At 46.5% G+C, this 24603-nt stretch overlaps 2 protein-coding genes across 2 annotated transcripts; one reads left to right on the top strand and one right to left on the bottom strand.

Annotated features, from left to right (window-relative positions):
- The first annotated feature begins 1687 nt into the window (after positions 1-1687).
- LOC132585953 (proline rich transmembrane protein 1B-like) lies at positions 1688-9838 on the top strand. The gene is made up of 2 exons (XM_060257837.1): positions 1688-2515; positions 8767-9838. The coding sequence occupies exons 1-2, from the start codon at positions 2201-2203 to the stop codon at positions 8911-8913; spliced, it is 462 nt and encodes a 153-aa protein (XP_060113820.1). The 5' UTR covers positions 1688-2200; the 3' UTR covers positions 8914-9838.
- A 6807-nt stretch (positions 9839-16645) lies between these two features.
- Positions 16646-24398, bottom strand: LOC132585954 (synapse differentiation-inducing gene protein 1-like). Its single transcript, XM_060257838.1, has 2 exons — positions 23600-24398; positions 16646-18665 (listed from the first exon to the last, which is right to left on the bottom strand). Exons 1-2 carry the CDS (start codon positions 23909-23911, stop codon positions 18525-18527), a joined length of 453 nt encoding a protein of 150 aa, XP_060113821.1. The 5' UTR covers positions 23912-24398; the 3' UTR covers positions 16646-18524.
- Between the last annotated feature and the right edge of the window lie 205 nt (positions 24399-24603).

Here is a 24603-nt window from a genome sequence, read left to right as displayed (position 1 = left end):
CAGTTTGAAACCTGGGTGGACTCACTTGCAGGGCAGCTGAGAGATCAGCACATACCTGTGCACAGTGCAAAAGGGTCCCAGCCATGCCCACAAGCCATTTTATTCAAGATCAGAGGCACGAAAGGTGCAATAACCCAATTTAATTCTCTTTTTCATTTAATTCTCTTTTTGAGAGACGGTTGTTAAACATTTACCAGCACGCCGGTGCCGATCACTTATTAACATGAACTTGTGAGGCATTCCATTATACTATACTTCTATATTCTTTTCTCTGCTCCTTTTTATCCTCACATTAACCCTGTGAAGGTAAGTCAGGCTGAGAATGTGTGGCTGGTTTGCAAGTCATCCAGTGCTCTTTCAAAACTGAGTGGGGATTTGAACCCAAGTCTCCCAGATCTGGCACCCTAACCTCCTGGCTGTCCCATTTAGCAAAACTAGAAAGTATGGCCTCATCTCTACCTGTTTGACATCGCCCAGGCTCTGTCCTGAACTGCTGAATGCTGAATGCATATCTCTGGTTCTGAATGTTTTTAAAAGCTGAGAAGGGATTGGGGGAGAGGGGGCTAAAATATACTAGAAAACTGGGCTAAAACCAGGGTTGCCAGCTTCCACGTGGGACCTGGAGATCTTCCACTTTTACAATTTGTAGTGTATCGGGAGCTTCAACCAAAGTCCCTTTTTTTTTTTTAGAGGATCCTGGCAGCTGCACTCCAATTGGCCACTCTCACAGAGCCAGCCAATCAGGAAATATCTATTTGAATGAAGTCCATGCTAGCAAAGGATCCAAGTGCCTGTAAGCCCCTAAAGAAGGAGCCCCACCCTTCATTGTTTCCAAATGAAGGGAAGGCATTTAAAATGCATGAGGTCCCTTTAAACATGCTGTCCAGAACTCCTTTCGGAGTTCAGTCATTGTGCACCCCACTCATGGTCTCTTAATATATATTTATTTACAACATATATATCTCCTCCCCTTTCTGCCCAGTCAGGGTCACTGAAGCAGCTAACCTTTAAAACCAATTCTATGAGCCCCAAAAGGTGCCCCCATCCTCTGTTATTTCCAATGGAGAGGAATAGCCAGAAAAGATGGCAGCAGGTTAACAGCTCCCTTGTGACTCATTCCTGAAGCTTTGGTCTTATTTTGGGCTTTAATTGCTGTATCTGCTTTCTGGCAACATATAGAGACTGAACATAAGAAACCTCTATTCTTGGCAAGCCAAGTGTGGCAATTGCTATCTTGTCTGTTGTTTTCTTTTGCCTGAAAAGACAGGATTTCTCCCACTCATACCCTGAACAGTAAGCTGACTCTGGCTCTACATTATTACCTTGGCTGTCCAACTGAGAGAAGGAGTGTGGTCCCTTTTTTAATGTGATAGCCAGAACTCCCTTCAGAGTTCAATCATGCTTGTCACAGCCTTGCTCTTGGCTCCACCCCCAGAGCCCCCAAATATTTCCTGAGTCCGACCTGGCAATCCCACACATGAAGCCGACTCTGACAGACCATTGGTCTGTCAGAGTCAGTAAGTATTGACTACTCATACTGGCAGCAGCTCTCCAGGGCTGAGGTGTTTTAAATTCCCTTCTGGCTACTCCCTTTTAACTAGAGATGCCGGGGATTGAACCTGTGACTTCCGGCATGCAAAACAGAGCCTTTCCTGCAGTGCTCCTGCTGTCTGGCTGTAGAACCCTCAGTGAGCTGTGTACATTGGGATTGGTAAATTGGTGGTGAGAGCGTGGTTCTACTTTAGCTTGGGGAAGAGACAATGAGAACAGATTGAACGTCACGTATTGTGAAATAGGTGAGTGTCCTGTAGCAAGAGTGAAAAAAGCAGAACTTCCATTATCTAGCAAGAGGGCAATGTTCTCCTTTCCCCCAGAACTCTCAGGCCTTTTGTCAATATGTGAGGGTGATTCAGTGCACGGTAATTGCCCAACCGCTTTCTGGCTCTTCCTTATTGCAGGCCCGTGGAGGTTGCTCCACCTAGCCTCCAGAGCGCTACAGAAGAGGGTTATAGGCAGAGGAGCAGAGCAGATCAAAGAAGACCAACTTGCAACCAGGAGAAGCTGAGCAGGGAATAACAGGAAGAAGGCAAGGGGTAGTGGAGAACTGTATTGAAGTCACAACTCCAACAGAGAAAGGACAGGGAGAACATTTTGAGCACAGAGAATCCCCTTGCAAAGCTGAGAAGGAGACCTTTTCGCTATGGACCACCCGAACTACCAAGATGCACCTTCTGCCCTGAACCCGCCACCCTACTCTGAAAAGCAGCCCTACAGTCAGCAACCATCACCTGCTTACGGGCTAACAAACCCCGCCATGCCAACTCAGTACCCGCCTTATTCCTCCCCGTGCAGTGCAATGCCCGGCTATCAGCCTTGTGTCCAGCCTTCACTGCACACCACCATCATCGTCCCTGTACAACCCACCCATGAACCAGATTACCTGGCGTATTCCATCTTCACCATGCTCTGTTGTTGCCTGCCTCTGGGAATTGCAGCCCTGGTTTTCTCCGTACAGGTGAGTCTTTCCTTGATTAGCTGCAGGAAGTGGGGATGGGGGAAGTGTCACCTTCTGACCCAAAAGAAGGGAAATCAAGGACCCAATTTGAATGTTCAGGTTTTAAGGTTGCCAGTCCTCAAGTGGGGCAAGGAGAGAAATTAAGCCTCTGTATATACTGTCAAGATACTACTAATAAGAATGTCTTAATCAAGTATTGACAATAGAAATAGAAAAATCTTAAATACCTATTATTAAATCACAATATGCGTTCATACAGTAATACCAGTACATTTTAAAGGGAAAGCAACAGTCGATTCGCATACAGTTCACAATTCGACAGGTAAGTCCACTTCCTTTTCTTTCCAGGTTGGCTGTTCTCTTCTCCCACTTTAGGTAGGTATTAAGATGTACTTCAGTATACAGAAAAATATGCTCCAGTCCAAAAGAAGGTTCTTCAATGTGCAATAATTTCCAATAGTCTCTGTATAGGCTGGTCAAACCAAACAGGATGTTTAGACCTCGCTTTCACCCAAAAGGGCTTTATCCAAGCTTTAATACATGTCAGTACATTTTCAGCCAATCCAAAGTTTCAGACTCTTACACTTCCCATCAAGGTTTCAATTCTTAACTACCTTGAAACCTGGAAAGAAAAGGAACTGGATTTACCTGTTGAATTGTGAACTGTATGAGAATTTGCAGCATAGCATTCAAGTCTCTCCTCAAAAGACCCTCCAAGTTTCAAAAAGATCAGACCAGGGGGTCCAGTCCTATGAGCTCCAAAAGAAGGTACCCCTATCCTTCATTATTTCCAAAGGAGGAAAAGCATTTAAAAGATGTGTGATCCCTTTAAATGTGATGGCCAGAACCAGGGCTTTTTTTGAGCAGGAATGCACAGGAACTAGGGTTGCCAATCCCCAGGTGGGGGCAGGGGATCCCCCGGTTTGGAGGCCCTCCCCCCGCTTCAGGGTCGTCAGAAAGCAGGGGGAGGGGAGGGAAATGTCTGCTGGGAACTCTGTTATTCCCTATGGAAATTTATTCCCATAGAAAATCATGGAGAATTGATCCCTGGGGCTCTGGGGGAGCTGTTTTTTGGGTTAGAGGCACCAAATTTTCAGTATAACATCTAGTGCCTCTCCCCAAAGTACCCACCAAGTTTCAAAAAGTTTGGACCAGGGGGTCCAATTCTATGAGCCCCAAAAGAAGGTGCCCCTATCCTTCATTATTTCCTATGGAAGGAAGGCATTAAAAAAGTGTGCTGTCCCTTTAAATGTGATGGCCAGAACTCCCTTTGGAGTTCAATGATGCTTGTCACAGCCTTGATCTTGGCTCCACCCCAATGTCTCCTGGCTCCACCCCCAAAGTCTCCTGGCTCCACCCCCAAAGTCCCCAGATATTTCTTGAATTGGACTTGGTAACCCTAACAGGAACACAGTTCCGGCTGGCATGGTATCAGGGTGTGTGAAAATTAGTTCTTGCTGGGCTTTTCTACAAAAAAAGTCCTGTGAGAAAGAATGGTGACATCAGAGGGTATGGCCTTAATATGCAAATAAGTTCCTGCTGGGCTTTTTCTACAAAAAAAAGCCCTGGCCAGAACTCCCTTTGGAATTCAAATATGCTTGTCACAACATTGCTCCTAGCTCCGCCCCCAGTGTCTCCTGGCTGCACCCCCAAAGTCCCCAGCTATTCTTGAATTGGACCTGGCAACCCTATCTGGTTTGGCTTGTTCTGTTTCCAAGGTTTTATTTGGTTTTAAAGAACTCAGAAATACAGAAATAAAGAAAGAAGCAAAAATAATAAGAAATAACAAAACATAGATATCCCCCTTCTACATTTGCAATTTCAGCGCAGCTCATAGAAAACAGTGCATTCAATTCTTGTCATAATAGTACAAATCCAGTCTTCTAACACTTTAATTGCTCTTAAAATTAATATGACAGCATTATTTCCTTAGTTCCATCCAGTAAATGTTATTATATTCATTTTACATTTCTACTTCACCCCCCCCCCTCCATTACTTATAAACATGGAGATCCCCTCTTCTACAATTACAATTTCAACAGTACATAGATGACACTAACAATGTTGGTTTGGCTTGTGAAGGCCTTTAATGCTTTTGGTTTTCAGTATGGTTTTTCATGGAGAACCACATCGCCAGGGCTGGTGCTAGGCTTTCTGGCACCCTAGGCAAATCACCCACGAGTGCCCTCCCCCCACCCATTATTTAAAAATGCAGGGAAATTGAAGAGTGCCAAACTTGAAACTTTTCACATTTTTAATTTACTGATTTTTATTTTTATTTTTTTTAAAAAATGATGTTATAAAAGAAATTGTGAGAATAAGTGCTTTCCGGCCATGTTAGGAAGGAGGGTGGCAGGATAGGATGAGGTGGGAGGCCAAGTCACACATCGGGGAGAGGGGGGTGGCTTGGCTTTGTTGAGGGCAGCTTGGTGATGGGAAAGGACAAAGTGACAGTGGTCAGAGTCATGCGTCAGGACACCACTAGACCAGGTGGCGCCCTAGGCGACTGCCTACTTTGCCTACTCCCACGCACCGGCCCTGCACATCACAAAGCAGTCTAGATTGAAGTCTCAGCTTTTATAATCGAGTTCTGCTTTGGGTCCATGTTTAGTTGTGGGAGCAAGATTAGCCTCTGCTAAATGTATGTTCTTTGGCGTTAGAGTGTTGAGTTTGTGTTTTTGAGTTACAGAGGCTACAGTCACACACACTAAATGATCCACTTTCAACCATTTTCAATGCACTTTCCAACTGGATTTTTCCAGTTCACACAGTAAAATCCAGTTGGAAAGTGCACTAAAAGTGGATTGGAAGTGGGTTATTCAGCGTGTGTGACTGCAGCCAGAGTTGCCTTCTGCAAAATTTTCCTTCAGCCACATCCCCATTTGTGTTCTTCCTTCAACCGTGCCTTTGGGTACAAATGATCTGTCTTCTGCGACAGTCTCTTTTGCTCCAAATTTTAATTTTTGATCCTTGTCTTCTGGCTTTAATTTTTACGAGGGCTTTTTTCCTGGAAAAAGTAGTGGTGGAAATCTCAAGAGGGAAATGAGGGAGAAACACACAGGTGGCCCTCACGAACTTTTAAACATTTTTTAAGAATGTTGTTTCTACAAAGAGGTTCCGGAACTCCATTCCACCATGTTCCCCCAAGGGGGGGGGAGCCCTGATTTTTATAAACTGTTTTGTGGACCTGAAATTGTTCAGTAAAGAAAATCTACTCAATGATAAGCAGTCCATTGGATGGAATTCAGTGAAGTGGAACTATTGGGTTGCCATCTTCCAGGTGAGAGCTGGAGATCTCCTGGGATTACAACTGATCTCCAGGGGGCAGATATCAGTTTACCTGGAGAAAGTGGCTGTGATAGAAGGTGGACTTTATGACATTGTACCTCAAATCCAGCTTTCTTTGCGCTCCACCCATAAAATCTCCATGAATTTCCAAGCCTGAAGCTGGCAACCCTGTGGGGTTCAAGCCTGCTGTTGCTTGAAGACCAATAGACTTGTATAGCAGGCTAGCCACAGCCTCTGCAACTGAATGCCTGCTTTGGGTGTGTATTCTTTTTGGCTATTGCTGATGTGGAATCATTTGGAAATCGGAGAAAATATGACCCAATACAGATGTAGACCAAGTGGCAACTGACCACTACAGTTTGTGACCTAGCGTTGCCAGGTCCGACTTAAGAAGTATCTGGGAACTTTGGGGGTGGAGCCAGGAGCAAGGGTGTGACAAGCGTGATTGAACTCTGAAGGAAATTCTGGCAATTGCATTTAAAGGGACCGCACGTCTTTTAAATGCCTTCCCTCCATTGGAATTAATGGATAGGGGCACCTTCTTTTGGGGCTCATAGAATTGGACCCCCTGGTCCAATCTTTTTGAAACCAGGAGGGCATTTTGAGGATAGGCACTGGATGCTATGCTAAAAATTTGGTGCCTCTACCTCAAAAAACAGGGGGGCACCACCAGAGTCCCAGATGCCGATGAGAGTGAATTCTGACTAACTGCATTTTTTACTGTTGCGCATCGGTTGCAGAATAAATGGTGTGTTTGTGGTCAGACGAAGGTTGTTTCAAAACACGGGAAGACTGAACCTAGGAAGCATGTCACCATCGCCGTGCTGCACTTAGAATTGCAAATCTTCAGCATCAGCATGAGCTTTCAATCTGCATAGAGACTTTCACGTTGATTGTGCAGCACTTGCAAAGAGTCTTACTTTAGATGACTTATTGGACTCCGTTATCAGCATTTTATGCAGGCTAGTAATTTTCTTGTATTAGCTTCACTAAGTACAACTTCAGTTGATCTTGTTATTCTGTCAGTTTGAATCTTATTTATTTATTTATTTATTTATTTATTTATTTATTTGGGATTTATATCCCGCCCTTCCCACGAATGGCTCAGGGCGGCTTCCAACAATTAATCAAACTTAAAAGTAAACAATTTCAAATGTAAAACAATTAAATAATTTAAGCAGTTAAAACATTAAAACAGAGTAATTCAGTTTCCTGTGAACAGATGGCTGGCCAGTTTCCTCAGGTTGTTATCCTAGCTAAATGTAGGCTAGGTATAGGCTAGCCGGAAGAGGGTTGTCTTACAGGCCCTGCGGAACTGCGCTAAGTCCCGCAGGGCCCTCACCTCTTCCGGCAGCTGATTCCACCATACGGGGGCCATAACGGAGAAAGCCCTTTCCCTGGTGGCTTTCAGGCGGGCTTCTTTTGGCCCGGGGATAGTGAGGAGATTTTGTGTTCCTGACCTCAGTGCTCTCTGGGGAACATGTGGGAAGAGACGGTCCTTCAGGTAGGCAGGTCCCAGGCCATATAGGGCTTTAAAGGTAATAACCAGCACCTTGTACCGGACTCGGTATATCACTGGAAGCCAGTGCAGAGTCCGAAGACCCGGCTGAATGTGTTCCCACTTTGGGAGACCCAATAACAGCCGGGCCGCGGCATTCTGCACCAGCTGCAGTTTCCGGGTCCGAGACAAGGGCAGCCCCATGTAGAGGGCGTTGCAGTAGTCCAACCTTGAGGTGACCGTAGCATGGATCACTGTTGCTAGGTCGTCGCGCTCCAGAAAGGGGGCCAGCTGCCTTGCCCGTCTAAGATGAAAAAATGCGGACTTGGCAGCGGCTGCTATCTGAGCCTCCATCTTTAAAGAAGGCTCCAACAGCACCCCCAAGCTCCTGACCCTGTCCGCCGCCATAAGCGGCGCACCATCAAAAGCCGGCAGGGGGATCCCCCTCCCCGGGCCGCGGCGGCCCAAGCAAAGGACCTCTGTCTTCGTAGGATTTAACTTCAGCCCACTCAGTCCTATACGTTTGGTAAATCATTGACATAAACTAAGTAAAGGTGATGTAATATGAGGACTGTAAGTGCGTAATTTTACATTGTGATAGTTATACTGATAAGACTGTTTTCACAGCAGTAATCTTTGGTTCTCAGCCTTGACTGTATATTTCCCATTGTGTTGCCAAGCCTCCAGGAGGTGGCTGGGGATCTCCTGGAATTACAACTGATCTCCAAAAATACAGAGATCAGCTCATCTGGAGTAAATGGTCACTTTGGAAGGTGGACCCTATGGCATTATACCCTGTTGAAGTCCTTCCCCTGCCCTTCTCTGGTTCCACCCCCAAAAGCTCCAGATATTTCCAAACTGGAGCTGGCAACGCTTCAGACAGTAAGGATGATACTTTGGGGGAGATCCTTTGACAGGCAAATATGTGTTCTATCTCTCTCTCTCTCTCCCTCTCTTTTTAATGCGTTTGTTGACTTGTGTTTCCTGGGAGATTTAATAAATGCAAAGGCAGTCTCTTGGCTGGAATCGACTTCATTCCACTCCAAGCGGCAGCTTTGGTTACAAAGGCCAGGCAACACTGACCCCTCTGTTCAGCTTCTGCTTTAAGAGTATTTTGGAATACATCTGCTCAGTTCATGTCCAGCAGCCCTTTAGAAGCTAACAAGAAGCTTCCCAGAGTCAAAGTTCCCTTTATCAGATATTCTCCTGGACTCAAATCTAGCTATTCAACTGCAAGCTAATATGACTTCCCTCCAAAATGACTTTCTTGGAATATGTCCTTGTCTGTCAACTGTGTATTTTATTGCTGGATGTTTTTCTGGACCATGTTCTTGAGTCCAGGACAAAAAGATCCTTTGTTGACCAACACAGTGTTCCACCACAGCTGAGAACTGCCTGTTTCCACATGCCGGAGATGACATTTGGTCACATGTTTTCCCTTGTTCATTCTTTCCTTTCTCCTCAGACTCGGGATGCCAACCGGATGGGGAATGCCGCCGAGGCTCGACGGAACTCCCAGATGGCCCGGAACTTAGCCCACGCTGCGCTCGGCATCGGGATCGTGTTGCTTATTGTGATCATTGTTTTGAACGTGGTGGTCGCTGCGTCTTAGTATCTCTGAGGACACACGCAAAATCTTTGTCTACTGAATTCCCTGCCTCTTTGCCTTTTATTCAAAGTTTGTTTTTAAAAAAAAAAATTGTGAACATTTTTAAAGAAGTCTTACTCCCGCTCTGAGCCTACACTGACGCTAAATGAAGAGATGGTGGGCAGTTAAAGAGGTTTCAGGAATGAATCGTCAATATACAATGTATTCGTCACGTAAAATGTTAGGTTCTTATGAGCTCAGGCTAGCCCAGTCTTCTTAGATCTCAGCTGCTAAGCAGGGTCAGCCTTGGTCAGTAGTTGGATGGAAGACCAGCTAGGGTTGCCAACCTCCAGGTGGGACCTGGGGATCTCCTGCTATTACAGTGGATCTCCAGATGACAGAATTCAGTCCCCCTGGAGAAAATGGCTGCTTTGGAGGATGGAGTCTATGACATGATACCCCACTGAGATCCCTCCTCTCCCCAAACTCCAGGCTGCGCCCCACCCCAAATCTATAGGTATTTCCCTGCTCTGAGCTGGTAACCCTAGCAAGGAAGACGAGGGCTGCTACACAAGGTCAGCCAATAACAAACCCCATCTGTTCACCTCTTAACTTGAAACCCCCATGAAGGGTTACCGGACTTGACGACACTTTTCACCACAAAAAAAATAAATACATCTTAGATTTTTACCGCAATGTCTTGTGGCCTCGTGATATACAATTTGAGCATCGCAATGTAGTTTATGACCTTGTGACTGCTGGTTGTTATGAAAGAAGAAAAACATTTTCTTGGCAAAAAGCTTTTAATTTGAAATGTAAACGGAACAAAAAGATATTAATATCATCAGAGAATGACCTCTTGAGCTCCTGCTTGAAAAGAAGGTCCCCTTGTACACTTTATTGCCTTTTGTACTTTGAATTAATAGTATCAATAAACTCATGAAGGCTAGGAAGATTGTAGTCTGTTATAACCGAGAAGCTTCAACAGAAGCTATTGTCATTAAACATCTTTGAAATGCCACTTGAAATGAAATGCCGGCCTAATTATTTTAATGAAAAAAATGTGTCATTGGGATATGTGATATCAGGCCTTGAATTCAGCAGCTCACAGGAGCACAGCTCCTGAACCTTTCTGAGGGTTCCCCCTCCTCCTCACCCACCTTGTCCATTGAATAGTAGGTGCAGCTGCATAGGAATCCCTGGATTAGGGCAGCAGGCAGCCAGCCAGCCACCAGGAGCTTTGCATGCCCCCAGCAGCCTTCATTAACCCCTAGAGAAGCCCACGCCACCCTTTCTCCACTTCTTATGTGATTTTGGGTGGCTTGCTGGCCTTTTGACTGGGGAGGGGGGTGGCCAAGGAGAGCCCCAGGTGAGCGAGGCCTGCTTGGGCTGGCTGGATCTCTAGCCAGCCCAAGCAGGCTTCACTCGCCCGGGGCTCTCCTTTCTTGCATAGGGTTGCTTTTGGCTGGTGTGGGGGGTGGCATATGCTAATGAGTTATGCTAATAGGCTCCACCACCTGTTTTTCTACAAAACAACTCCTGTGTGGTATTATGCAATAAGTATGTGATCCAAAAAGCAAAAGGATCACCGTGTCCTGTAGAGGTCTGCCTGTCAGTTATGGTCCCCTAACAAGGATCCTTGGGATGGATGGGCAATGGCATAGTAGAGCCCAGTCTTGTCAGATCTCGGAAGCTAAGCAGGGTTGGTTCTTGGATGAGGGACCTCCAAGGAAGACTCTGCAATGAAGGCAACGGCAAAGCACCTGCACTCCTCATTTGCCTTGAAAAGCTGTTGCTGGGGTCACCATAAATTGGTTGCAAATTGATGGCACATACATACATAACAACAACCCTCAGCTTCACAGCTGAGAAGCAACCCAACTGGTTGACCATATAACAATGCCTTATTATATTTATTAAAATATTCATCTCTTGACTTTTTCCATGACTCAAGAAGGCTTGAAAATTTCAAACATACAAAATACAATAGCCTCCGCCTTCCTCTTTGTTGTTGTTGTTCAGTCGCACAGTCGAGTTCGACTCTTTGCGACCCGATGGACAAAGTCATGCCAGGCCTTCCTGTCTTCCACCATCCTCCGAAGTCCATTCAAATTCGTGTTTGTTACATCAGTAACGCTGTCCAACCATCTCATCTTTTGCCGTCCCCTTCTTTGGTTTTCTGTCTTTCCCAGCATCAGGATCTTCTCCAGGGAGTGCTCCCTTCTCATTTGGTGGCCAAAGTATTTGAGCTTCAGCTTCAGCATCTGACTTTCCAGGGAACAGTCTGAGTTGATTTCCCTTAGGACTGACTGATTTGATCTTCTTGCAGTCCAAGGGACTCTCAAGATTCTTCTCCAGCACCACAGCTCGAAAGCATTTATTCTTCTGCACTCGGCCTTCCTTATGGTCCAGCTCTCACAGCCATACATTACTACTGGGAATGCCATCACTTTGACTATTTTGTTGGCAGGGTGATGTCTCTACTTTTTATTATCCTGCCCAGGTTCGCCATAGCTGTCCTCCCAAGGAGCAAACATCTTTTAATTTCATGGCTACAGTCACCATCTGCAGTGATCTTGGATCCCAGAAATGTGAAGTCTGTCACTACTTCCATGTCTTCCCCTTCTATTCGCCAAGGTGTGATGGGACCAGATGCCATGATCTTAGTTTTTTTGCTGTTGAGTTTCAAGCTTACTTTTGTGCTCTCCTCTTTCACCCTCAACAAGAGGTTCTTTAGGTCCTCCTCACTTTCTGCCATTAGAGTGGTATCATCTGCATATATATATGTATATATACACAAATATATATATACACAAATATATATATATATATATATATATATATATATATATATATATATATATATTTAAAAAACTCAAAATATGCATAAAATGAAAGAACTTAAGGATGCTTTCTTTGTATTTCTCCCATGGGATCCAAGGAACTGGGCAAAGGAAGTCCTGGCTCTTTCATTCCTTCCCCAGGGGATTGGGGGAGAGGAACCTCAGCCAATGGAGAAAACAGAGGTTTTGTTCTGTAGCTCCTGTACAATTGAGCAAGCCTTGCAAAGCAAGCTGTGATGTAGAAGGAAGCAAGAAAGAAGAAGGAAGCAGATGACAGCCAGTTGCTCAGGGGCCTGATTCAGTCCTCAAACTGCGTGTTTGACACCCCTGCTTTAAAGCCTTATACACCAGTGTACCTTATGGACCACCTACTCCCCCATGAACCTATCCATTTGGGGCAGGGCTGCGGCTCAGTAGAAGAGCCTCTCCTTTGCATGCACAGGTTTCCAGGATCAATCCCCTGCATCTCCATCTACAAAGGACTGGACAATAGGTGATGTGAAAGATCTCTAATCTGAGATGCTTGCAGAGCTGCTGCCAGTCTGAGTACATCAGGGCTGGCCAAACTTGCTTAATGTAAGAGTAACACAGAATAAATGTCAGATGTTTGAGAACCGCAAGACATGAATGTCAGATGTTTGAGAGCTGCAAGACAAGAAATAAGGAAGGACGGGGAGGGGGGGGGAGAGTCAGGCAAACAAAGAGATGGGGGAGGGTGAAGTGGAAAGAAAGCAACTTTAAATGCATTCGCCAAGCCAGCCAAGTGCCTTCTCCAAGCTGGCTGACAGAGTGGTGGAGGCTTCAAGAGCCACAGAGCATGTGTGAAACAGCCACAGTTTGACCACCCCTGGAGTAGACAATACAGACTTTGATGGACTGGCATTCCAATTCAGGATAGGGCTGACAAGTCTCCTGGGGCTACCAGCAGAGATTGGTGAGGGAGGGGGTGGGGGTAGGGCTGCCAAATCCAGATTGGGAAATTCCTGGAGATTTTGGGGTGGAGCTCGGGGAAGACAGGGAGCTCAGTGGAGCACAATGCCAAAACTTCACCCTCCAAAGCATTAATTTTCTTCAGGGAAACTGATCTCTGCAGGGCGGAGACGAGCTGGAACTCCGGGAGGGATCCCCAGTTCCCGCCAGGAGGCTGGCATCCCTATAACGGCCAGTTTAATTGGCGCTCCTGTGTCGTTAGGGTCATCCTCCGTGGCGCTGCTTGGAGAAGCGATCCAGGCGAGAGCGCCCCCGACCGGAAAACAAACGCAAACAAAAACCTGTCTAAGGCACAACATCCCACAATGCAAGAAAAATAGGTGGTTGCGCAATAAAAGGAAGGTGATATAAGCAGGTATCGTGGCTACGGTCCTATCGCCGGTGGTGTGGAATGCATCTGCTTCCCACACTTCGGGATACGACCTCCCTTCTCCTCCGCACGACCCACCCGGCACAGGGAGCTGCCTCCTTTCCCACGAAGCGGCCCCGCAGCCAGCAAAAAATACCCTGGGCGAAGAGAAAGGGGAGAACCAAGCCGCCGCCACCTTAAAATCCCTTTTTCGCCTTCCGTGCTAGAACTCCGCCCCTTTCCTTTCTATTGAATTCTGGGAACAGTAGTTCTGGTCCCGTCCCCCATGCACCACTGTGGATACGCAGGAATGGCACCGGTTTTGTGCCCCGCGCGGCAAGTAAAAGGCCAATATAAGCGAGGGAGGAAAAGCGACTCGCCACGGTTGCAATCCCGGTGCGCGCTTCTGAGGTAATAAACGTCCCACCGAAGATAGCCAGGCTGACTCCCAAGTAAACAAAGTAGGAGTTCAGTGGCACCTTTAAGACCCAAAACGTTTTATTCAGAATATAAGCTTTCGTATGCATGCAGACTTCAGCAGACGAGGGGATGGGGTACAGCGAGCAGAACTACATATAGCTTGTGGGTAGTGGTTACGAATGTAAAGTGATACAAAAAAACCAAAGTTAGGATCCGACTGGGCGACTGAACAACAAAAGTCCAAGAGCAAAACGTTTCATGCAGCAGTGCCCATGCTGATTGGGAGGTTGTGGATGGTGCTGGAGAGTAACAAATGGCTGCAAGAAGCTGAAATGTATTTGGGTTTCCTCACGGCCACCTAGGGTTGCCACGTCTGACTCAAGAAATACTTGGGGACTTTGGGGGTGGAGCCAGGAGACTCTGGGGGTGGAGCCAGGAGCAAGGGTGTGACAAGCAGGATTGAACTCTGAAGAGAGTTCTGGCCGTCACATTTAAAGGGACCACATGCCTTTTAAATGCCTTCCCTGCATTTGGAAATAATGAAGGATAGGGGCACCTTTTTTGGGGAGGGCTCATAGAATTGGACCCCCTGGTCCAAGCTTTTTGAAACTTGGAGCCCCAGATGCCATGCTGAAAATTTGGTGCCTCTACCTCAAAAAATACCCCCCCTCCATAATACCCAAAGATCAATTCTCTCATTGTACCCTATGGGAATCGGTCTCCATAGGGTATAATGGAGTGCCCAACAGACATTTCCTTCCTCCCCCCCCACTTTCTGATGACCCTGAAGCAGGGGGAGGGCCTCCAAACCTGGGGATCCCCCGCCCCCAACTGAGGATTGGCAGCCCTATTGCCACCTGCTTTGAGAAGGTGGGAAAAGACACTTCGCTTACAAAGCAATTCAAAACTGGGCCACAGATGTTTGACTGGTTTTTATAGCTGAAACTCTATGTAAATTTGCCATGCTGTACTTTTTATTTCTATGCCAATAAAGGTATTTGGATTGGATTGGAACTGGGCCACAGAAAGCGCTATGAAGTGGGTTGCATTCCCGCCTGTGTTCTTGGGGATACAAAAGTGCAATGCTCTTCTTGTACGGAGACAGGAATACTGCATGCTGGAAGAGCTTACTTACAGCCCTTCCTAACATTCTGTCATGTTGTTCATATCATCATCATAAAAGGCCCACATTAGTGCTACACAGATGAAGAGACAGGATCACCTGGACCCATGCCACAGTAACATCACACCAGACTCCTGCAATGTGCTGTACATTAGTCTCCCCTCAACAAAACAAAACAAAACTGGAAACTCTGGTTGGTGTGGAACGCTGTAACTTGGCTATTATTAGCAACTAGAACAGGGGTGGCCAAACTTGTTTAGCATAAGAGCCATATAAAATAAACGGCAGGTGTTTGAGAGCCACACTACAGGAAGGGAGGGAGGGAGGGAGGAAGGAAGATTTTGGGGGGAGAGGTGGAAAGAAAGCAACTTTAAATGAATTACCGTATCCAAGCCATTTGGCTGGCTTGGCTTGGAGAAGTGATTTAAAGAGACAAATGCATTCGCCAAGCTGACTGGCTGGTGGGAGCTTCAAGAGCCACACAATGGGTGATATCAGACAGCCAGTTTGGGTCGTCATGAAGCTGTCCCAAAGACAGCCAGCCGGAAATGGGGCACCCCGGAGCTTCTGGATGGCACGCAGAAAAGGGGCAGGCCATGGGCGCTCAGGGAGTGTCTGGAATGCTCTTGCGTCCCTTCCGCAACTCCCCAGGCACTCTCCAAGCATCTCCCGGCTTTCCAGATGGCCAGGGAGGCGCCTCAGAGGCACCCCAGTGAAAAGGTACCACTTTGAAAGTGGTGCCTTTTCGAGCCAGCTCCCAGCAAGCCTGGGACGGGACTGATGCGGGAGGCAGATGTGTGCATGTGGACACTTTTTTTCATCCATCTGCCTCGTGTTCCCCAGGCAACTTTAAACATCTGTCTGGTATCACCCAATATAAGAAGAAGAAGATGATGACATTGGATTTATATCCCGCCCTCCACTCCGAAGAGTCTCAGAGTGGCTCACAATCTCCTTTACCTTCCTCCCCAACAACACCCTGTGAGGTGGATGGGGCTGAGAGGGCTCTCACAGCAGCTGCCCTTTCAAGGACAACCTCTGCCAGAGCTACGGCTGACCCAAGGCCATTTCAGCAGCTGCAAGTTGAGGAGTGGGGAATCAAACCCAGTTCTCCCAGATAAGAGTCCGCACACTTAACCACTGCACCAAACCGGCTCTCCAGTATGAAAGACCCACTTGTGTCTCCCAAGCCACAGTTTAGCCACCCCTGAACTAGATGGAGCACACGTATGACTCCCTTTCTACAGACTGTGTAATAAGTTTTGCATCCTTTAATGTTGGGGTGTCAAACATGCAGCCCAGGGACCAAATCAGGCCCCCAGAGGGCTCCTATCAGGCCTACAAGCAACTGGCTGTCATCTGCTGCTTCCTTCTCCCTCTCGCTTGCTTCTGCATAATGGCTTGCTTTGCAAGGCTTGCTCAATCACACAGGAGCTACAGAGCAAACCCTCTATTTTCTCCCTTGGGGAGGAAGGGGGGGGGGGAGGGAGAGCTTGCTTTGCTAGGCTCTCTCAATTGCACAGCAGGGCTACTGAGCCAAGCTTCTCTTCCTTCTATTGGCTGAGCTTCCTCCCCTGCCTGGTCCCCTGGGGAAGGAAGGAAAGAACCAAAGCTTCTTTTGCCCAATTCCCTGGATCGCAGGGCAGAGAAACAAAGAAAGCACCGTTAAGACCAAGGAGTGCTAATGTTTTAAGCATGTTTTATTTTAAGTTTTAAAATCTTTCATTGTGTTTGTCTGTGTCCCTTATAAAGTTTATATCTCTGCTATCTGGAATTACATTTTATGTCACACACGGCCCGGCCCGACAACGTCTCATTAATGTCAGATCTGGCCCTCATAACAAATGAATTTGACACCCCTGGCTTAAGGCAACCCACCTTGTTTCTAAAGATGGGGCACCTGATGAGGGATGAGATCTTACTAGATAGGAAGGTTTGCATGGAAGAAAGTGATCTTTCCGTAACCTCCACCCTAGCCCAATAGCAGATATATCTTTCTTTGAAAGGAATAGGATAGCATTTCATCTCCGATGGCATTTCAAAGACATTTAATGATAATGACAGTTTCTCTTGAATCAGTTATATCACAAAATGATCTCCCTAGCTGATACAAGGTGATTTAGCATATGAATTCAAAGCACAAAATGCAGCAAAGAGTTCACATGACCATACTTTCAGCTGGTTGATCAGCTGGTCTATCTATGGTAGTTTTATTATTTCTTTGTTCCTTTTTACATTACAAAAGTTATAGTGGTTTGATTACAAGCCTTTAAGAAAATGGTTTTCTTCTTTGGTAACAGTCAGTGGTCACAAGCTGATAAACGATGTCGCTTCACATAAATTGGGTACCACAAAGGCTACAGAGCATACCGGTGAAAAATATAAGTTAGGTTTGTTTTTAAATATTATTGATTCATTGTACATTTATATGTCAGCCCCAGTCTTTCTAACTGTATGAAATCTCTTCATTTAACGTCTGCATAGGATCACACTTGGAATAACTTTGAATTAAAACTGTCACAATTAAAAACAAACCTTAGAAACACAAAAAACAAACAAACATCAATTTACATCATTCACAGTGTCTGTACCGATGCACTCAAGAATTTCCTGGTGACAGTGGTATCGCTGCCAGTGATTGGCTGAACCGCCTCAAAGTTCACAGAAAGTCAGGGCAGGCAAAAGAGCCTTAAAGAGCCATTGGCTGGATTTCTCTGATGCGAGAGAAGGATTAGGCAGACAAAAGGATCTAGGGGAGAGAAGGCAGCAAGCCAAGGGAATGAGGCCATTTCAGGGCAGGAAGGCCCAGGGTCATTAGACAAGACAAAGGGGAGGTGGGCAAAAGAATGAGCTTTTGAGATGGAGAGTCACCTGGCCAGATGTCTGAAAATAAAGAAGGCTAGAAAAGGCTAATCTGAATTCTAAACCCATTATCATTCCACTATCATCCCAATCAAAACGTGGAATTCACTGCCACGGGATGCAGTGATGGCCACAAAAATAAACAGCTTTTAAAGGGGATTAGACAGATTCATGGAGGAGAGGTGTATCAGCAACAACTAGCCATGGGGACTAAAGAGCACATCTGTATTCAGAGGCAGTGAACATCTGAATCCCAGAGCCAGGAGGCAACATCAGGAGAAGGTCTTGCCCTCTATGCTCTGTTGTTGGCCAACCAGAGGAGCTATTTGCCCACTGTGTGAGACAAGGATGTCGGGCTAGATAAGGACCACTGGTCCGATTCAGCAGGGATCTATTTATGCTATTATTTAAGGGCAGGAGTCGTTTTGTAGAAAAATAAGTGGTGGAGCTCATCCAGGAATTGTTATGCAGCTGCATCTACTATTCAATGGACAAGGTGGGGAGGAGGAGGTGGAATCCTCAGAAAGGTTCAGGAGCTGTGCTCCTGTGAGCTCCTGCTGAATCTGAGACCTGTTTAAGGGAATGACTCATGGTTTTGTTTGTTTGTTTTAACATTAGCAACACTGGAGCTGGTCCTTCAACCCATCTAGCCCGCAAACCCAGATAGCAGCATAGCTACAGTCAAGCCATCAAATGGTCCTGTGGGAAGTATCTTCCCATGCTTCCTTGGCCATGATCAGTTCCTCTGCCCTTGTTCTATCATTTCAGTGTGGGCTGTTTGTGCGTTGTCAAACTGGTTCATGCATGACATTGTATACTTGACACTGTGTACTTGAATGGGCCGCAACAGATGTACCACTGGGGGAAGATGTTCAAACCCCTTTGGATGGTCGCTTGGATGTTTCTCCAGGGAATTAGTTCATGCAAGCGTGAACCATCTCAGGGTGCATCCCTCTGTGAAACGACTGAAGGAAAATGGCTTCAAACCAGGACTCCTCTGAGTGGTGCATCAGGGGCGTTCTTGGAACATGGCGGCTGAGAAGCCCCATTAAATCTCAACTACCATGACGACAATGTATGCAATGCTGAACACGAGCCCTATGCCAAGGGCAGTGTGGGCAAGGATCCGCGCCATCCTGGAGCTCTGCCGCGCAGCAACACCATCCCCGATGAGGTTGGCATCTCGGGTCTGAAAACAAAGAGAGATGCCAATGAATAAACAGGAATGTCTAACAGAAAAGGCATCTCTGGAATGTGGAAGAAGATGTTTCAGAGCCTTAGTGGAACTTACCCCACCCCCAGAAACTAACAATGAATCCTTTTGTCTTAACCTGTGAAAAACTCACAGAAAGTCATGCTCAAGAATAAAATGTATGAACATCAACAATTGATTAACACATGAACTTCCACTGCTGTTCTTCTGGTCAGAGGAGGAGACGGCAGGCGATTCCAAACAGTAGATGACCAAAATAGCAATTGATTAAAACATTTAAATCCCCCTACCAACAAGTGGCCCTGTCCATAAGTGGCCCTGTCATACATGCGTGAACCATCTCAGGGTGCATCCCTCTGTGAAACGACTAAAGAAAAATGGCTTCAAACCAGGACTCCTCCAACAATTATTCCAAAAACACTAGAAGAAGGTGGTGGGGGGAAGATTTGCCTGACACAATGGCCTACCAATGGGGATGCGAGGCCCCAAGTACCATCGCCTCCAGAATCCAAAGGGCCCGAATGTAGGGTTGCCAGGTGTTGGGAAATACTCGGAGACTTTGGGGGTGAATCGGAGAGGACAGGATTTGGGGTGGGGAGGGGGCCTCAGCAAGGTTCACTGCCATAAAGTCCACACGCATACCAACTCCAGAGAAGGGGAGTCACTGTAACCTTCTTAACCTTGGGTTTTGCGGATAGATTCTAGTGTCCTCCTGGCCCCACTGGTGGACCTCCTGAAGGCACCTGGGGATTTTGAGTCCAGTGACACCTTTAAGACCCATCAAGTTTAATTCTGGGTATAAACTTTTGTGTGTGCACATATGAAAGGTTATACGCGGAATGCAACTTTGTTGGTCTTAAAAGTGCCAGTGGACTCAAACAATGTTCAAACCCCCTTGGTCGCTTGGATGTTTCTCCGGGGAATTAGTTCATGCATTCCACCATAAGCAGGGGATTCATGCAGTGTGCTTGCATGCGTGAACCATCTGAGGGTGCATCCCTCTGTGAAACGACTGAAGGAAAATGTTCTCATGGATTTTGCATTTTGTCTGTACTGAGTCCCATGCGTAACAGACCATGAACAGTGTTTCCTTGGAATCCACTGACCTTATAATGCATTAAAGTTGCTTTTTGCAGTTAAATTGCAAAAGAAACAGCTAAATAAGGAGCAAATGGTAAACCTACCTCTGAGAGATGCCAGATCCCTTAAGGTGGCTGGGGGTGTCATTCATGGGGCTGGAATTCCACCCTCTGGTCTTAAGGCAGTGACTGGGCCCTCCAGAAATGGATTGGCACCAGGTCTGGCCCTGCCACTAGGCAAACTAGCCAATTGCTTAAGGCTCCAGCCTTTTTGACAGCGCCAAATTGGGTGCCCCCATGTGAGAAAGAAAGAAAGAAAGAAAGAAAGAAAGAAAGAAAGAAAGAAAGAAAGAAAGAAAGAAAGAAAGAAAGAAAGAAAGAAAGAAAGAAAGAAAGAAAGAAGGAAGGAAAGAAAAGAAGGAAAGAAAAGAAAGAAGGAAAGAAAGAAAGAAAGAAAGAAAGAAAAGAAAGAAGGAAAAGAAAAGAAGGAAAAGAAAAGAAGGAAAGAAAGAAAGAAAGAAAGAAAGAAAGAAAGAAAGAAAGAAAGAAAGAAAGAAAGAAAGAAAGAAAGAAAGAAAGATGATGACAGACCAACAGACAGACCGACAGATAGATAGATGATGGCCTGATGAAGGATCTCCTGAAAATGTGAGGTTCTAGAACAACAACAGATCTCCAGACAACAGAGACTACTTCCCCCGGAGAAAATGGCAGCATCAGGAGGTGGATCCTATGATGTCACATCCCTGCTGACCACCCTTTCTTCCACAAACTCCACCTTCCCCAGGCTGAGCCCACAAATTATTTCCTAACCCAGAACTGGCAACCCTATAACGGCCCTCTAATCCCAACTTGTATATTTGTAAATAAAGCCTGCTCATAAGAGACTGGGATGGGGTTGGGAGCTCTTCCATAGTCACCAGTGGAGGACTAGGGGGGTAGGGTTGCCAGATCCAATTAGTGAAACTCCTGGAGATATGGGGTGGAGCCTGGGGGAGGTCAGGAACCTCAGTAGGATACAATGCCATAGAGTGCACCCTCCAAAGCATCCCAGAAGACTTAGCCGTGTTAATCTGTTGCTGCAAAAAAGGAGAGTCCAGTAGCACCTTTAAGACTAACAGATTTTATTGTAGCATAAGCTTTCGAGAAACACAGCTCTCTACATGCCCTCCATGCATCTGATGAAGAGAGCTGTGTTTCTCGAAAGCTTATGCGAGAATAAGATTTGTTAGTCTTAAGGGTGCTACTGGACTCTTTAGTACTTTTCTCCAGGGGAACTCATCTCTGTAGTCTAGAGATGAATTCCAGGGGATCCCCAGGTCCCACCTGGAGGTTGGCATCCCTAGGCTGAGATCCCTTTGTTATGGAACCTGGAAAGATCTTTCTAAGTTACCCTTAAAATATGGGGTAGACAGAACCGGAAGGCCCCTGCTTTTCACGGCAACTGTGCTTTCTCCATTTTTTATCATTCTGGCCTTCACATCAGTGCCAAGTTACACAGTAAGTAGAAGAACCAATATTGGATTTCCTGAGATACTTTAACCTGAAAGAATGTTCAAAGGGTCATTTGCATTGAGGTCCCATTCCCCCAGTAGAAATCACACACCCACTTGATTAGCCATGGCAGGCAGAAAAGACTGGTGTCATATAGGCAGAATAGAGATTCACTAGGGTTGTGCCAGATCTGTGTTGGAAAATATCTGGAGACTTTGAGCGTGGAGCTAGAAGAGGGTGGGGCTTGGAGAGGGGCGGGGTTTCAGCATAGCACAATGCCCTAGAGTCCATCCTTCCAAGCAGCCATTTTTTCCAGGGTAGCTGATCTCTGCCAGCAGGAGATCAGTTGGAAAAGTGGGAGATCTCCCAGCCCCACCTGGAGGCTGGCAACCCTAGGTTCAACCAAGCAGATTTCTGTTTAAAAAAGGGCAAAGGAAGTGCCTGAGAGTTAAGATCTCTGATCCACGCAAACCACTCATACCCACACTGATTTTTAAAGCTACACATCAGGAGATCCAAACACGGATCCTCAGAATAATATGCAGTTTGGACTTGATTGAAATGTTGCTTGTCTGAGTTCTTGAAGACGGAGATCTGACGTCTGATGAGATCCCTCTGCTAGGGATTCCTGGGCGAGAAGATTGCTCCTGAAGATTTCAGGCTTTCAAGACAGCGTTTGTAAAAACAGAAAGCCATATGCAAAAAGGGAAGTTGAAAGCAAGGGAAGAAATGTCCTAGTGTCTGAATCTCCCCCTGAAGTGACTGAAATAGGGCTCACTGTCGGCTCTGTTGCAGGAGGACCTCTCCCAGAAGAGGAGCTTGGAGATTTCCCAGGATTCCCTCTTCAGCTAGATTCGAGTTAGGGCTGCCAAGTCCCCCCAGCCTCTGCATTTTGGGAAGGAAAAACTCTATGGTATCTATTGAACCATAGAGTTTCCCCTCCCAAATTGCTAGAGCATCTAGAAAAACCATAGAGTTTTCCCAGAAACGCCTAGAGCGGCCGGCACACAACGTCACCAGTGCGATGACATCACTCACAGGTGACGTCCTCATGCCAGTGTTGTCAGAGGAGGTTCGCCCCTCCAGCCCAGTGTGGGAACCTCCCAGGTGGGAGAACCCCTGCCCGGACCAGGGGCTTGGCAGCTTATACCCTGAAAATTATGTAAATCTCAAAGGTCCTATTGAACTAGCTGTTTTATTGCTGACCAGCACGGCTACACGCAAACTCCTCTCCAGACTACAGAGATCAGTTCCCCTGGAGAAGATAACTTCAGAGGGTAGATGCTATGGCATTATACTCCAATAAAGTCCCTTCCCTTCCCTCCCCAAACCATGTAATCTCCAAGCTCCAGTTTGGTGCAGTGGTTAAGAGCACGGACTCTAATCTGGGAGAACCAGCTTTTATTCCCCACTCTTCCACATGCAGCTGCTGGTGTGACCTTGGGTCAGTCACAAGTTTTCTCAGAGCTGTTCTCTCAAAAGCAGTTCTCTCAGAGCTGTCTCAGCCCCACTTACCTCACAGGGTATCTGTTATGGGAAGAGGAAGGGAAAGGAGATTATAAACTGCTCTAATACGGGGTTATAAATTCAATCTCCTTCTCTTCTTCCACTCCCAAATTTCTAGGAATTTCCCAACCTGAAGTTTGCTTGATTGCCATTTTCAACTTTTTTCTGAATGGAACAATAGAGGCACCTTCTTTGGGGCTCATAAAATTGGACCACCCGGTCCAATATTTTTTAAATTTGGGAGGTTGAGGAGAGGCACCGGATGCTATACTGGAAATTCGGTGCCTCTATCTAAATAAACAGCCCCCCTGAGGTCCAGATACCCACAAATCAATTGTCCATTATACCCTATGGCAGGGGTGGCCAAACTGTGGCTCTGGAGCCACATGTGGCTCTTTCACATACATTGCGTGGCTCTCAAAGCCCCCATCGCCCCATTGGCCAGCTTGGAGAAGGTATTTGTCTCTTTAAATCACTCCTCCAAACCAAGCCAGCCAGCAGCTTGAAGAATGCATTTAAAGTTAAAGTTGCTTTCTTTCCACCTCTCTCTCCACCCATCTATTTTCCTTCCTTCCTGTCTTTCAGCTTTCAAACATCTGATTTTCATGTCTCAAGGTTCTCAAACATCTGACATTTATTCTATGCAGCTCTTACATTAAGCAAGTTTCGCCACCCCTGCCCTATGGGAATCGGTCTCCATAAGGTATAAAGAAATGGCAAAACCACAGGGAAGGAGAGGGAGGGGAAACGGACCCCAAGAGAGAGAAGATGAAGGGGAGCTGATATACACACATCATCGTTCTTTCTTGCAGCAGTCATGCAAAGACTCACCTGTACGGAGTAAACCAGGGCTGCGATTCCCAGAGGCAGGCAACAACAGAGCATGGTGAAGATGGAATACGCCAGGTAATCCGGTTCGTAGGTGGGCTGCACAGGAACAATGATGGTGGTATGCTGGGGAGGTTGAACGATGGGCCCTTGGTTGGAGGCTCCCCCATACGGGGTATAATAAGGCTGGTACTGCTGTGGCATGGCGGGTCCTGGCCCATCCACAGGAGGTTGTTGCTCTTTGTCAGAATAAGGCGGAGGATCCTGGGTCGGTGGTGTTTCTTCTTGGAGCTTCTCATAGTTGAAGTTCTCCATGGTGCAGGTATCCTCTCTTCTCTGCTCTGCAAAGGAGCCTCTGTTCTCAATCTCTTCTCCTTCCTAACAGTGAATATTCTTCTCTTGCCTCCTACTGCAACTTCAGTACGTTCTCCCCCTGCTTACCTTCCTCCTGTTAGATCCAGCCAAATGCCTGGTGGTCTTCTTCTGGCTGCAGGTTTGTCTTTAATCTGTCCAGCTCCTCCGTAAACAGCTCTCTTATGAAGCCCTCTGGGAACTGGACAGAGTGACTTTTCTGCGCCTGCAACGTGGAGGAATGAGCAGGTGGGTGGGTGAGGAATTGTGCAATGAGTAACCCAGACTGACAGGCCGAAAGAGAGAGAATTCTGAGAAGGAAAATGTTATCCCGCCAGCGGAGAGCAGTGAACTGAGGCCATGCCTGGGGAAAAACATGTCATTAGGCTCTCCACATTTCTGCCTCGAAAGGGGGATTTGCTTTGGATCATAGCCTTTATTACAAGGAGCCAAAACCTCTCTGAGAGTGGATCTACATGAGGGAACCAGTGTGTGGACTGCAATCTCCTGACTTCAATCTGACAGACTCATTCTGCAGTGACCAGCCTACAGGAGGTGCAAGGAACCATGTTGACTGGAGAGCCAGCTTGGTGTAGCGGTTAAGTGCACAGACTCTTATCTGGGAGAACTGGGTTTGATTCCCCACTCCTCCACTT

This window comes from Heteronotia binoei, chromosome 17 (genome assembly GCF_032191835.1).
Source record: "Heteronotia binoei isolate CCM8104 ecotype False Entrance Well chromosome 17, APGP_CSIRO_Hbin_v1, whole genome shotgun sequence".
NCBI lineage: Eukaryota > Metazoa > Chordata > Lepidosauria > Squamata > Gekkonidae > Heteronotia > Heteronotia binoei.
The sequence above is the reverse complement of the archived record's forward strand: the minus strand, read 5'-3'. Positions and strand labels throughout refer to the sequence as shown.